The 13246-nt window shown below is 33.7% G+C and overlaps 1 protein-coding gene across 4 annotated transcripts; it reads right to left on the reverse strand.

The window, feature by feature from the left end:
• Positions 1-2948: 2948 nt before the first annotated feature.
• On the reverse strand, positions 2949-11140 carry LOC132282626 (F-box/kelch-repeat protein At3g06240-like). 4 transcript variants are annotated; one of them, XR_009471806.1, is made up of 4 exons: positions 9813-11140; positions 8241-8514; positions 8011-8109; positions 3473-3571 (listed from the first exon to the last, which is right to left on the reverse strand). XR_009471806.1 is itself a non-coding variant. In XM_059784364.1 (2 exons), exons 1-2 carry the CDS (start codon positions 10922-10924, stop codon positions 3421-3423), a joined length of 1263 nt encoding a protein of 420 aa, XP_059640347.1. In that variant the 5' UTR covers positions 10925-11135; the 3' UTR covers positions 2949-3420. The 4 variants fall into 4 exon arrangements, 2 of the variants coding, with proteins under 2 accessions (XP_059640347.1, XP_059640348.1); XR_009471805.1 differs by having other exon boundaries at positions 8011-8123; XM_059784364.1 differs by lacking the exons at positions 8011-8109; positions 8241-8514 and having other exon boundaries at positions 2949-3571; positions 9813-11135.
• Between the last annotated feature and the right edge of the window lie 2106 nt (positions 11141-13246).

The following is a 13246-nucleotide window of genomic DNA, read 5'->3' on the forward strand; positions in this document are numbered from 1 at the left end:
ATTATTATTTGTTAACGTATTCATGCTATATTAGTATCTTATTTAAAAAATAAATAAAAAAAATTATCCGTATCATTGTGTTCATATCGTGCTGTACCTGGACCGTGTCCTGTGTCCTTTGTGCCCATGCTACCTAAGTTTTTATATAACTATTTTTATAATTCTCTTAAAATAATTTTTGTTTTATGAGTTGTTGAGAATTGTATTTTTAAATGACAAGACCTCAAACCTCTTATTTTTTATTTATTTATCTTAGAAATTAACACACATGCACCCACTTTTTATTAATATAAAAACTTAAATCCTCTCCCTTTTATTTTAAAATGTGTGAAAACACGGCTAATTAAATCTTTTTACTCAAATTCATTTATTTATCGGAATATATCGTACGCTCTCACTCTCAGTCTCTGTCACATTCTCTCTCTACTTTTTTCTTTCTCTCTCTCATTCTTCATGCTTTATTTTGTGTCGTATTTTCTGACCTATAGCTAGGGAATAGAGACAAACACACAAAAACTAAATAAATAAAAAAAATAAAAAGAAAAATAAACAAATTACAAGAAATGGAAAGACAAAGGAGGAGAGGATTTGTTTCTCAGCATGATTTGACTTTTACATTTGCTAAGATGAGAAGGTAACCCACTGAAACAAGATTTAAGAATCATATAAATTTAACATAGCTTCAAATTTTCAGTTTCAAAAATTACTCAAATTTTCTTTGTCTATCTGTATGACCTTATCAAATACTTTGAAAGTACTGAATCCACACTTTAAATTTAGAATTAGGGTAAATGTGCTTCTTAGACTCTTTTTGTAGATGTACAATTTTTTTAATAAAATATATTTTTTTATTTTTTGATATTTAGTTATCGTAAAATATTTACGAAGGAAAAAAATGTTAAAACCTAACAAAAATAACTTATTCATCAATTTTCGACAAGTTATTTTACGCGTCTCGTCTGATAGACTCGACCTCAACCTTGACTTAAACATTTGCCAAACATTGAAAAATAAATAAATATATATATATATATTTTATCTAAGAGAGAAAAATATTTTTTGAAAAAATTATTTTATGTTGAAATTGGAATGGATCATACAAAGGTTAAATTCATAATTTTAAAATAACTACTAACATCATTTTGATTTAATATTAAATAGTAAGGTTAATTTTATCATTTAACAAGAATATGGTTCGATTCTTTGAGAATTATATACCAGACAATGCTTGTGTCCAACCTAGGTTGGATGAACTTCATCCAACCTGTTGACGTGGCCTAATAGATTTAAAACAAGTGTCCAAAAGCAAAAGTTATGATTAAGTTGGGTATTACCTAACTATTTGGGTTTAACCCATTTTAGTTACTCTGTAATCAAGCGGCGTGAACAGTTTTTGCAAACCAAGTTTCAAACAGGTGACAGTCTAGAATTTCAGCAACTCAATTCGATGAATAAGTGAAGCTTCAAGTAACGGAACCCAACTTGAAAACTGTGTGAATGGAATCCGATGGTGGTGAAGAACTGAACGGCGGCGGATCTGCGGTCGGCAAATTTGAAACGGCAAAAATGGATGATTGAACGAAATGACGAACGATGAGCATGAACTAGCGATAAAGAGGTGAGCAAAGATGGTCGGCAATAGCGATGCGGCGGCGACGTTGCATAGAACTGGCAAGAAGCAATGTTGCTTTTATCGGCGTGCCAGAACGATGCGATGAGCTCGGCAACGACAGGCAACGACTATGGACTGAACTTGGTGATGATGAGCTCGAAGTTAGGCTGGTGAGCTCGGATGATGGAGGTGAAGAAACATAGGTGAACAATACAGATGGTCTTTTTGGAGAGAGAAAAAGAGGGGGGATAGAGAGAAGAAAAGGGACCCGTGGGGGGGAGGGGGACATCTCACCGTAATGGGTTAAACCCGAATTGTTGGGCAATAATCCTAAATTTTACTTTCGGACACTTCTTTTAAATTTATTGGGCCACGTTAGCAGATTGGATGAAGTTCATCCAACCTAAGTTCGACACAAATATTGTCCTTGTATGCTAGTACAAGAGAGTTTTATGATTTTATCCTTAAATTTAATTTAAATTTTAAACTAAATTTCTTTCCATTCCAAAACACAATAATATTAACTTTATTTTTATTTATCTTTTTTTTTTTTCAACGGCCGTTAGCTGATTTTGTTCTACTGATTTTGAAAGTCAAAATTCTTGTATAAAAATTCAAAAAGAAAGCATGTGATATACAATCTCTCTCTCAAACTATACAACACCCTCTATATATACGTTACCAATATATATATACACACACAGACATATACACACATCCACTACCATCACTAACGTTACCAATATCTATCCATACGTGATATGCACCATGTGAAAAGTAGTGTCAGAATTGAGTCGTTTTCCAGGAAAGTACCCTACCAAAGTGAATCAGAAGAAAAAAACTTTCCACTGTTCTGGTGTTTATAAGCTTGTACTCTTCTAAGATTTGCTATGATTTATGACCAAATATGAAACACTTAATAATGTACTACTGAGATTATGTAGTTTTCTCAAGCATCATTAAAATAGCCACCCTAATATACTGCCTATGTAATTGTAGTTTTCTGAAGTCAAGTGCTAGAGAAAGAATGATTTTGAAGCAACTATAGGTTAGTCAACTATAGCCAAAGTCAATATTTGAGGCATTTTTTGAAGAAGAAAATGCTGAGTTCATTTTTTTGCCTAATGACAACCTACTTTCACATCATAACATATTAAAATCAAAAGCAAGGAAGACATATAAAAACAAAAACAAAAACAAAAACAAAAACAAAAAGAGAAACAGAAACACATACTACCATCCAGCATCCCTACTACTCTTTTTGACACCAAATCCTGCATAAGCTAGCTGCTTACAGGAAGTCCTTGGGCATTACAAAATAACATGACATACGAACTTAATAAGAGATATGAACCTTTCAAAGCATTCACATGGTAACGATATAATTTGAATTACAATTAGAAAGAAACAGAAGCAGAAAATGAGAACCTGTTATGGATAAACAAATAAACTCCGTTTTAACAATTTTCTTTTCTAATTTTTTTTTTTTTTAAATAGCCAGTTCAGAACAGCACCATCAGTCCTAGTATTCCTAATACAACATGGAAAGCCAAAAAAAAAATAGTGCCATCATCAAGCAAAGCTGCTATACTCGCTACCTGAACGTGACAAAATTTCAACATGATAAAACTGAGAGCTTTCATTTGCGGATACCAACTAATATCTTTTCCTTTCGTCAAGCATACTGATGAATCTTTCCCTCCAGTAGGGATCCTCGAACATCTTGAAGGACTTCTCATAAATTGGTGTTTCTAGAGTTCAAGTGGACTTGAGGCAATCCAAGAAGTCTCGGAAGAAATGATCAGCGATCAGCGATAGAATGGGAATTGGGAAGCCTCAATGCTCCTTGAGCTCGAACCCATATCCAGTGTGTATCTTTTTGCCTTTGCCTTTGCCTTCGCCTGTGCCATTGATTGTCCTCTCCAGGCTCTATAGTCTTCAACCAGTGATTCACGAACACTAAGCAAAAGATTATTTGATCAACTACAATCAAAGAACAATTCGCAAAAGAAACAAAGAACAAAAGATACACGAAAATCAACACATGAATTCTCATTAAATCACATAAATATCATACAGATACTCTAGGTCATCTACAAATAGACAAGTAAAAGAACATAAGGAGTATCAAGTGCATAACAAACCTAGAAAAGATATGCACATAGCCCACACAAGAAATTCAAACCTTTGGAAAGAGATTATACAGTTTCTTGGTTCTTTGGCTAGTTAACCCAATTTAAACAAGGAAGAAGGGAGGAGCAACTCCATTTGTTAGTGGAGGAATCATAGGATATGGAAGAACACTCGTCATTAGAGACATTTTGTCTATCATAATTGCCTTGTTGCACACATCCTTTGTACAATAAAAGAGAATGGTCTCAAAGATGAAGTAAAATTTCTAGCTTGAATAGTAAGCGAATATAAAAGTATACTGCTTATATGTTTAACGCATAATGCTGTTTCAGTGCATACCTTAGTTCTTCTGTTCCTGTTGTTTTCAGGAAATTATATATATATATATAAAGGCGGATTGCATAAAAAACACCTTAACTTGTAGCGATTGGCAATAAACCCCCTTTTTGATATATATATATATATATATTTATTTATTTATTTATTAATTATATTGGCACAAAACCCCCCTCTACTAACTGAGGGGGTTAACATTAATAAAAAATTACTAATATACCCATGAACCATACGTCATCATTTCACACGAAAGCACAACAACAATTTGCCTCTACTTGCATACTCCTCCAATGACAAGTGTCCAGCCGACACCACGTGGAACCATAAGTCAGACTACCCAGAAAACAACAACATCCATCTAGAACAATGACTACCCAGAAAACAACACCATCCATCTAAAGCAAAGATATAACAAATTCATATGAACAAGAGAATGAACTGAATATAGATTCCGAAAGATTGTGACTCTTTGGACATACTTATTAGCAGAAAAAGAAAAAAATTCTCTGAAGAGATGAAGCTTGAAACCTGAGAGCATTAAAAATCTTGGCACTCACAGTATTAACATTCACATATTCTTGGAAGACCGCCTTTTATTTCTCTCAAGCCTATATACAGATGGAAACAAAATGAGCTTCGAGAGGGTAGCTTTAACAGATTTCCTAAGGATGGCTAAACCCAAGTAATGATGCTACCCCAAGTACCAAAATGCAGCTGAGAAAACTGAATTCTCTGTTTATGAAGAACAGTAGTCCAAATCTAAAAGAAAAAGGACAATTGAAGAATGGATGATCTGGTCTTCTAAGGGAATTCTGCACAAAAGGCAGCTCATAGAAGAGATAATTCCGTATGCATGAAGCTTATCTTCAGTGGTCAGTACTAAGTCTAGAATGAATAGTTAAGCATAAAATGAAGCTGAATCCGAACACATCACTATAAATTCAGAGATGATGAGCCCAATTGACCTTAACTTCAGGGGGATTCAGAAAAGTCCAACGAGAGTAAGTGGACAAAGACTTTGAAGAAGGGAACCGTTTGATAGAGTAGACTGAAGAAGATTTAAACTAGAGAGAGTGGGAAGAATGAAGATTGTAAATTAAGGAGAACAGTTGAGAAGATATTGGAAGAGAAACTGGCCAATTCCAGTGATCATTCCTAAAAGTATCTTTCACCTTTGCATTTTCGGGTAAACCAGAAACATGTACCAATCTATCCCCATATAGTTGAGGAATGGAACATAAATATAAACAGTACATAAATTACAAGAAAGATTGACTACTGTCACCAACAATGTGCTGAATACAAGGTCTGAATGTGCTTCTAATTTGTAAAAGTTTCCTCCATGCACCTACCATTTAGAAATTTGGTTTTTGCCCATAATAGCTTTATTCCAATTAGCTAAAAATTTAATTGCCAAACAGCCTTCAGATTTTGGTCTAGCAACATTTGACCAAGCTACTTTGGATCCAGAGAGTTTTAGCTCAGAGTCACTCTACAAAAAGGATCTGAACGGCTTTGAAGTTTGGAATGTAATATTTGATGATAATGTGATGCAATTACCATCAAAAGCATTTAAGAAATTCCTAGAAGACTAAAAAAAACCTGGAATAAGTCAATATTAACTGTTGTGATTCCAATTAATATAAGGTGACAACAAAATACCAATATAATTATTTGGTGAGACAGCTTGTATCCTTTGCTTAAAACATTAAACCATGGTCTCAAGATGAGATCAGACCATGGTTGTCTTTTACTTGTGTAGAAGATAGAAACTCTTTTTCCCTTCACTTTCCTTCCTTTTTTGTTGAAGAGAAACTGAGTGCAAATCCTAAGGGAAAAACTAAACAAACATCTTGAATACAAAGATGAAATTATTGCTGCAACTCTACAATGTGCAAGATTTATGTTATATCAGGAACTTGCTAGAAACATTGACATGTATATGAAATTATGAATTGAGTTCACACCACCACTTACAATATGATGATGATGATGATACTAATCCAGTATCTCAAGTAAATCCACAATAGAAACTCACTTATAACATGATTATACAAATCCTATACAATTCAGGTAATAGTCTTGTATAATATTTGAAGACATAAAATACCAAAATAGAATGTAAAATTTATCCACTAAACTTCCCCTCCCTTGCTCTTTTGATTGTTGTGCCATTGCTATAAACATAGAATAAAAAGCTGATGCAGGACAAGAATGAAAGAAGGGGATGAGAATGGAAAGAAGAGACGAGGCCAGAAGAAAGGGCAAAAGAAACAAATGAAGGGGATGAGAAGATAAGAGTGAATAGATAGACTAGAGTGACCAAGGGTAAAAGACGAGTAAGAACTTGGGAAAAAGAACACAAAGAGAAGGGAACTCAAAAACACAATATTATTAAATCATCCAAAATTGATACATATATACTTATTTATAGGCACCAAAGAGTTAAATATTTAAGAACTAAGAAAACACAAAATATCAAAATAAGTGTTGGCACCAACTTGTGTTAGCTGTCACCACCCAACGTAGTAGTTGCCGCCACCCAACAGAGGTTTAGTTGTCGCCACCTAGCACGAATACAAGTGCATAGTCCACCCTTACAAGGAAGATTAGTGGAACAAGTAATTCTCAATTTATGATACATAGGACACTTCTCCAGGTAGATGATTGGTGAGAAATATACTTATCAAAAAAAAATAATGATTGGTGAGAGATACTTTCCAACATGACACCATGTCATGTATATCCCGATGCCACTTTAGATATTTAGAGAAAGTCAACATGTTTTCACTCTAAGGTAAAGCCACAGACCACATTAGATTTGATTTCATGTCAAATTGTACTTCTTGTAAATGTACAAAAACTCAAAGGTATATAAATACATGTTATCAGAATATGTCTTCACATCAAAGATTTTTTAATACAAGACAATTGGACACCTAATCCATGTCACAATAAAGTGAATTCTAGACCAGGCTAGGGGCTATAAAAGGGTCCTAACCTAATATGGTCCCTGTCAATTGAAAGTATTTGGGAAGGATAAACATGATAAAGACCGAACCTTTGGAATTATCTGCAGAAAGTGGCTGCATCAGAATTCAAACATGCAGTCTTGCATTTGACAGAACATGCACATGCATTGCACCGGGCAATGACCCCTTTGGTCTAGGCAGGGCAATAAGTTAAAACATTCTTAGCCCATTTAGCATAATTAATGCAATCTTAATGTTGAACTGTCTATGCTCCATACATAAGAGAAACAATTCAGCAAATAAAAGAAACATTCTTATAGACTACTTGGTATAGTCGTAATAAAGCTTAGTGTTGAACTGCCTACATTCCATCTATGAGAAAGCAATGTTGATTAGGGTAAACTACCTGATATTATGTACAACAAAATATATAATATTGTATTAGAAATGGAGGTTGAAATTTATTAGATCAGAAAACCCCATTGTCATAGGAATGGACATTATTCACTCTAGTTTTTAGATGTCATAGATTTCCACAAACAGGCATGTGGACAAGCGTGCGCGCACACACACACATAAATAAACACCCTACTTTTGTAGTGGAATAGATAAAATAATGGTATTACATAGAAAAACAGCAATCTTCACACAAAAGGTTTGCAGTTCATCACTTTGGCGAAGGTTTTAAAAAGCTATAATTGTGTGCAAACACACACACACACAGAGACACTTTTAAATGAATAATAACCTTAGTTGTAGTGGAATATATTACAAAAGGGAATATAACAAGGAATAAGAGTTGACATCATCCCAAAGGTAAAGTGGCTCATCATGTTGATCACTCTCCACATGCAAAGATGACTAGATAGTTCTAATATTTAAGAGTAGAAATAATGTACGTCCTTCTTGATATATCCAAAGAAGTCCACAACTTGGGATTTTAAAGGAGTTTTTCACCTCGTGCTAGAACAGCCAGAAAAACCAACTTCTTCTCATAGTTTGATTTTCACCCAATCAAGCATGCAAGCTACTTCCATGGTTCCATCATCCGTGGCCCTAATAAATGGGATCTAACAGAATGAGATTAAATGAGTAATGCATAAATGATATTTTCAATTCTTTTGAAACCTAATCCAATGACAAATCAACAATGAGGCTAACAATTTTGAATCTAGCTTGAATCTCACCTCGAATTAACTCTTCATTTTCAGGATCACTTTGAAGAGCTTCTTGTAGACCGTCATAATTTGATCTGGCCTTTCCAAGCTGATAATTAATGTGACCAAAAGCAGTTCTATTCTAGTCCTTGACTTCTCTTTAACACTTTTAAGATTCTTGGGAAATATGTGCGTGTGGATTACCCATAGTAGAGATGTTCCAAGCCCTGCTCACAATATCCGCAAAAACTTCTTGCTTGCACCAAACTTCGAGGATGTTCCAAGCGCATCCTTTTAATAGTGTCTAATGGACAATGATTACTAATCAATTGCCAATTGAAAATGAGCTCCTTAGTTAAAAAAGAGCTCTCTTATTTGAGTTTCCAAAAGACAAACAAAATCAAGATTGTTTGGTAAAATCCATTTTTGAACTTCCAGCTGGGAATGTGTTCGGTTCAAAATACTAAATTCCAGATACTAATCATGTGAAACAGTAGAGGTGTGTGGAGCTCTTGTAAGTTGTAATACTGAAGATGTCATTACCTCAATTAACTTTTTGATTTTTTGCTTCCTAGAGAAGTTAATTAAATTCTTGTGACATTCAGTCCACTTCAAGACAGAAATGGGCTCTTCCAATGTCTCTGGAACTGTGTTGTCACAGACAGGTGCTACAGTTGATTACTTCTTTGGACAGTTTCCCTTGCAGTGTTCAACTGATTGACAAAGAGCAGATTTGGGGCTTCCAACTATACTTAAGAACAGAAATATCCACAGATTCAGGAAATAGTGAAATACTTCATGTATATATACTTCGACCATAACTCGAACATATGATCCTCAATCTCATTTGCCGGTAGAATTGCTTTGGAGAATGAAGAGCATATTTTGGATATGACTTTAGGACTACCCATGCATATTTACTCTCTCTAACAAGTCATCTTCTTCTTTGTTTCCTATAAAATACAAGTCCACAAATGGTGTCTTGAATAAATTCTCACCTATTACTAGATTAGTCAGAAAACCCAGTTCTTATGGTTTAATTTGCACGCTGACAACCATTGAAGAAGCTACTTCCAAGTGGGATTCTAATTAATGTGGAATAGAATGAAATGATCTCTTCAATTACATGCATATTTACATAAATGATCTCTTCAATTATTTTCTACAACCAAACCTGTTAACTCAATAATGAGGCTAACAATTTTAGTTACATATTAACTGTATCTTCAGACTTTGGCAGAAGGACTTTTGTACACAATTCAACCAGACATGGGCCAAAATTAAACCTAGAAAGACCAAATTACTGTGTGAATTGAAATTTGCTTTTCTCTTAGGTACATGCATCAAAGGAAAACAGCACTCTTGCCATGTCAAATAGACCCCCTTTATTTGTATAGAAAAAATCCAAGTTCAACAACATTGAAACCCCCACTATAAACCTATAACAACATAGTTCAACTTCGAACTAGAAAATGTATCACTCAATAATTAATACTGAATGCACTGTTATGCCGATGCTAAAAAATCCATATCATGGTGGCATAAATAATATGAATATATGAAAATTAAACAGAAAAAGATAGAATAGAATCATGTTTTTACCCATCAATCCCATGGGCGTGATAGGGCGAGACAAGGCTCTCCACATAGGTCATCCCTCCTCTAAACATAGCTGGAATGCCACGCACCACTATCTCTCTTGATGTTTTCTCTTCTGCATTGAATGCGAACAATTCATCTCTATCCTTTCTCATTAGAACTTCCTCATCCACCAGAAAATATAAGGGTTGCTCCATGTACATATTACCTATATACCTTGTATGTTTGGTCCAAGATTCAGTAACCCCATACTCCTTCATGACCCAAACTTCGATTTGGAAACTATAACCACACACAAAAATACAGAGGCACCCTCTGCAAACTCCCAATATATACGTGAAATGGACATTATTGTTGACAAGTGAGCTAGGTCTCTGCACATCATGGAATTTCTCATCTGCTAAATCAAAAGCAGCAATCACAAACCGATCACCGTAAGACCCAAAAATCAACCAATGTAGAGACTCATTTACAAGAACCATCGAGACAGTCGTGATACGAGAACGATAATGATAGTTGAGAACATCTTGAATCCTCCTCCAAGAATCGGTTTTCAGTGAATACAGACTTGCAATTGTATACGTACAACAGGATTCATCATCCTCAACATCAACAACAGCAGCATCGGGATCAGGATCAGATCTAACATCAATTGCCACAATCCTGAAATCATCTGCAGACGAATCGTACCCAAGTCCGTTCATGGCGTGAGCAGGGGCAAAAGGGGAATCGAGTAACTCTCTGATCTCTCGAGTTGATGGGTTCAACAAAAACTTGGTGCAGTTTGCGTCTCTAACTAAAATCAAACCGTTGCAAGAACCCAAGATTTCAAACTCGTATTGCTTTTCAATCGAAAATAAATCAAGTTTCGTCGCAATCAGATCATCGTTATTGAATGCTTCAGCGCAGTCGACGGAGTACAGATCATCAGAAATGAGGATGGCTCTCTCGGTTTTGCTGTTGCTTCGATTGAGGTGTGTTTTGGCGAAATGAGGGTATGAGATTAGAGTAAGCCATGACTTTGATACGCATTTGAATCGGCAGAGAGACTTCGCGGGGAGTCGATAGAGTATGTTAAGGACCAGATCTTGGGGTAGCTCTGTGCCGTACGACATTGCCACTGGCACAGTGCTTCTCGTCGTTTGCTTCTGAACTCCGGAGATTGGGGTAGCTCGTTTGTTTTGGATGGGTGGAATCTAGGGATGATGGCAACAGGACTTGTTGGGCCAAGTGCTAAACCGTCCTCCACCCGATAGAAAATCAGTCATACTAGCTCCGTTGTACTTGTGAACAGCTTTTTAATTGATATACCATTCTCCCCCTGCCTTCATAGGCAAAATATGTCTCATTACTCCATTTAATTACGAAATTTTTTTGGTTATATCACTTTTATTAAGATAATGCGTCAGTTCTATCCATCAGGACAACCGACGCCCATCAGGACAAATTTTGTCCTACATATTAAGGTATTTTAATAAAAGATTGAAATTTATTTTAAATCTTTTAAAATACAAAACATAAATTATATTCTATTTTAAATCTTTTAAAATACAAAACATAAATTATATTCAATTTTTTTTAGGGTTAAAAGATATGTCTATTTTTTTTTTTTTTTCTCTTTTTGGTCTCATCTATGTACTTGTCTTCCACTTCTTTCTTTTCCCTTATCTCTTACCACCACTCATTCCAAATCCTAATATTGAATGATCTACTCTTAATTTTGCTTCCAGAGAACAACTCATGGAAAATTATCGTTTCTATCTTCTTCTTTTTTTTGTTATTTTTAATTTTTTAAGATATATATAAAAAAAAAAAAAAAAATTGAACTAACTATTTATATTTCTCCCTTTTTCAAAATCTACCTCAAATTTACACGGGCAAATATAATGTTTTAAAATACCTGTTTCAAGAAAATAATTCAATCCTTGCTAAGAGAAATTGAAATCCAGTTTGAAGCGGAGTGGTGGAGGTCCGGATAGGGAAGATTAGGTTTGGAATGATTGGTGGCTGGAACTAAGGGTCCGTTTGGTTAGATAGAATTTTTTTAATGGAAAGTGAAAATGAAAGAAACTAAAGGAAAGGAAAAGAAAATCAAGTTTCTATTATGTATTTGGTTAGCAAGAAAATTCTTCAAGAAAGTTGTAAGAAAATATTGTTTTGTGAGTTTGGAAAGAATGAAAGTAAAAAGAAACTGATTGCAATTCCCAAAACTACTCTTTTAATTATACGATTACTTTGTACTCTTTTGAGATACTATCATATCTCCAGAATTATAAACAAAATTAAAATTTTAAATTCAAATATAAATTAATGGTCATTCTAGTATTTGTCTTCTGATGCTTAATAATTAGATATATGTGATTATAGGTATAAGTTTAATTAATATAAAATTTCGATCCGAAAATTCTTGAGGATAAAAGATTGAAGTTAATATATATATACTTTTAGTCAAAAAAAAAAAAAAAAAACTTCAGTCTAATAGAAATAAAATATTTATAACTAAATTAGTTTGGTACAGATAATATATGTAAAGCTAAAACTAAATTAATTTGGTATATCTAATATACGTAGGGTTAAAACTAAATGAGTTTGATACATTTCAGTAGTAGAGTCCTAAAGTCATGAGAAGTTTATGTATATATATATATATATATATATATATATATATATATATATATCACTCTCAATCATTATTAATTGTGGAACAAAAAAATAAAATAAAATAAAATTTTAATTTTGATATAAAACTATATACAATTAAATTAGTATTTACATAATCTTATAAGCAATTTACAAAATAATGAAACTCACTTATTATAGAAGCTTATAGAGAAAGTGAAGAGGGTGACATGGGCATAATAGGAAAATAAGACGTGAAGGCACCACTTTCACGAGAAAGTAAAATTTTTCTGTGTTTTATGTCAGAAAATTTTTGAGGAAAATTAAGCAGTTGCAAGAAAATTACTTTCCTGAAAATTTTCTCTTTCACTCTAACCAAACTTCTAAAAAAGTTAAATATTTTCCTTTTCTTTTCCTTTCTAGCTACTTCATGTTAACCAAACAAACCCTAAGGAAAAAGAAAGATGTAGACGAAGCAAGATACACAGATAGGAGCAAAGAAAGGAAAAAAATAAATATGTCGGTTTTAACCCTAAAAAATGGGTATGACCCATGTTTGATATCTTTTTAAGTTTAAAAGAGGTTTCAACCTCTTATTAGGACATGTTAGTATACATGACACAATTTGTCTTAATGAGGCAAGACTGAAGCATTATCCTATTATGTAATAAAATAAAAATTAGTCCAATGTGCTCAAATTGGACTGATAAATAAGTTGACCTAGTTTTTAAATTACTAAGTAGTGAGTAATAATAAATTTATTGATACTTCTAGCAAAATAACAAGGGTCTTAAAAATATTAATATATATATATATAT

The sequence above is a fragment of the Cornus florida genome, unplaced genomic scaffold (assembly GCF_030987335.1).
Source record: "Cornus florida cultivar Cherokee Brave unplaced genomic scaffold, ASM3098733v1 CherokeeBrave_3.0.0_Hap2_Chr11, whole genome shotgun sequence".
NCBI lineage: Eukaryota > Viridiplantae > Streptophyta > Magnoliopsida > Cornales > Cornaceae > Cornus > Cornus florida.

Excerpts from the sequence above, each read along its gene's own strand:
- LOC132282626 (XM_059784364.1), bottom strand. The coding sequence starts at position 10,924 with ATGTCGTACGGCACAGAGCTACCCCAAGATCTGGTCCTTAACATACTC. Across the intron at positions 3,572-9,812 it reads CACGCCCATGGGATTGATGG|TGTTCGTGAATCACTGGTTG; the intron begins GTAAAAACATGA and ends TCTTTTGCTTAG.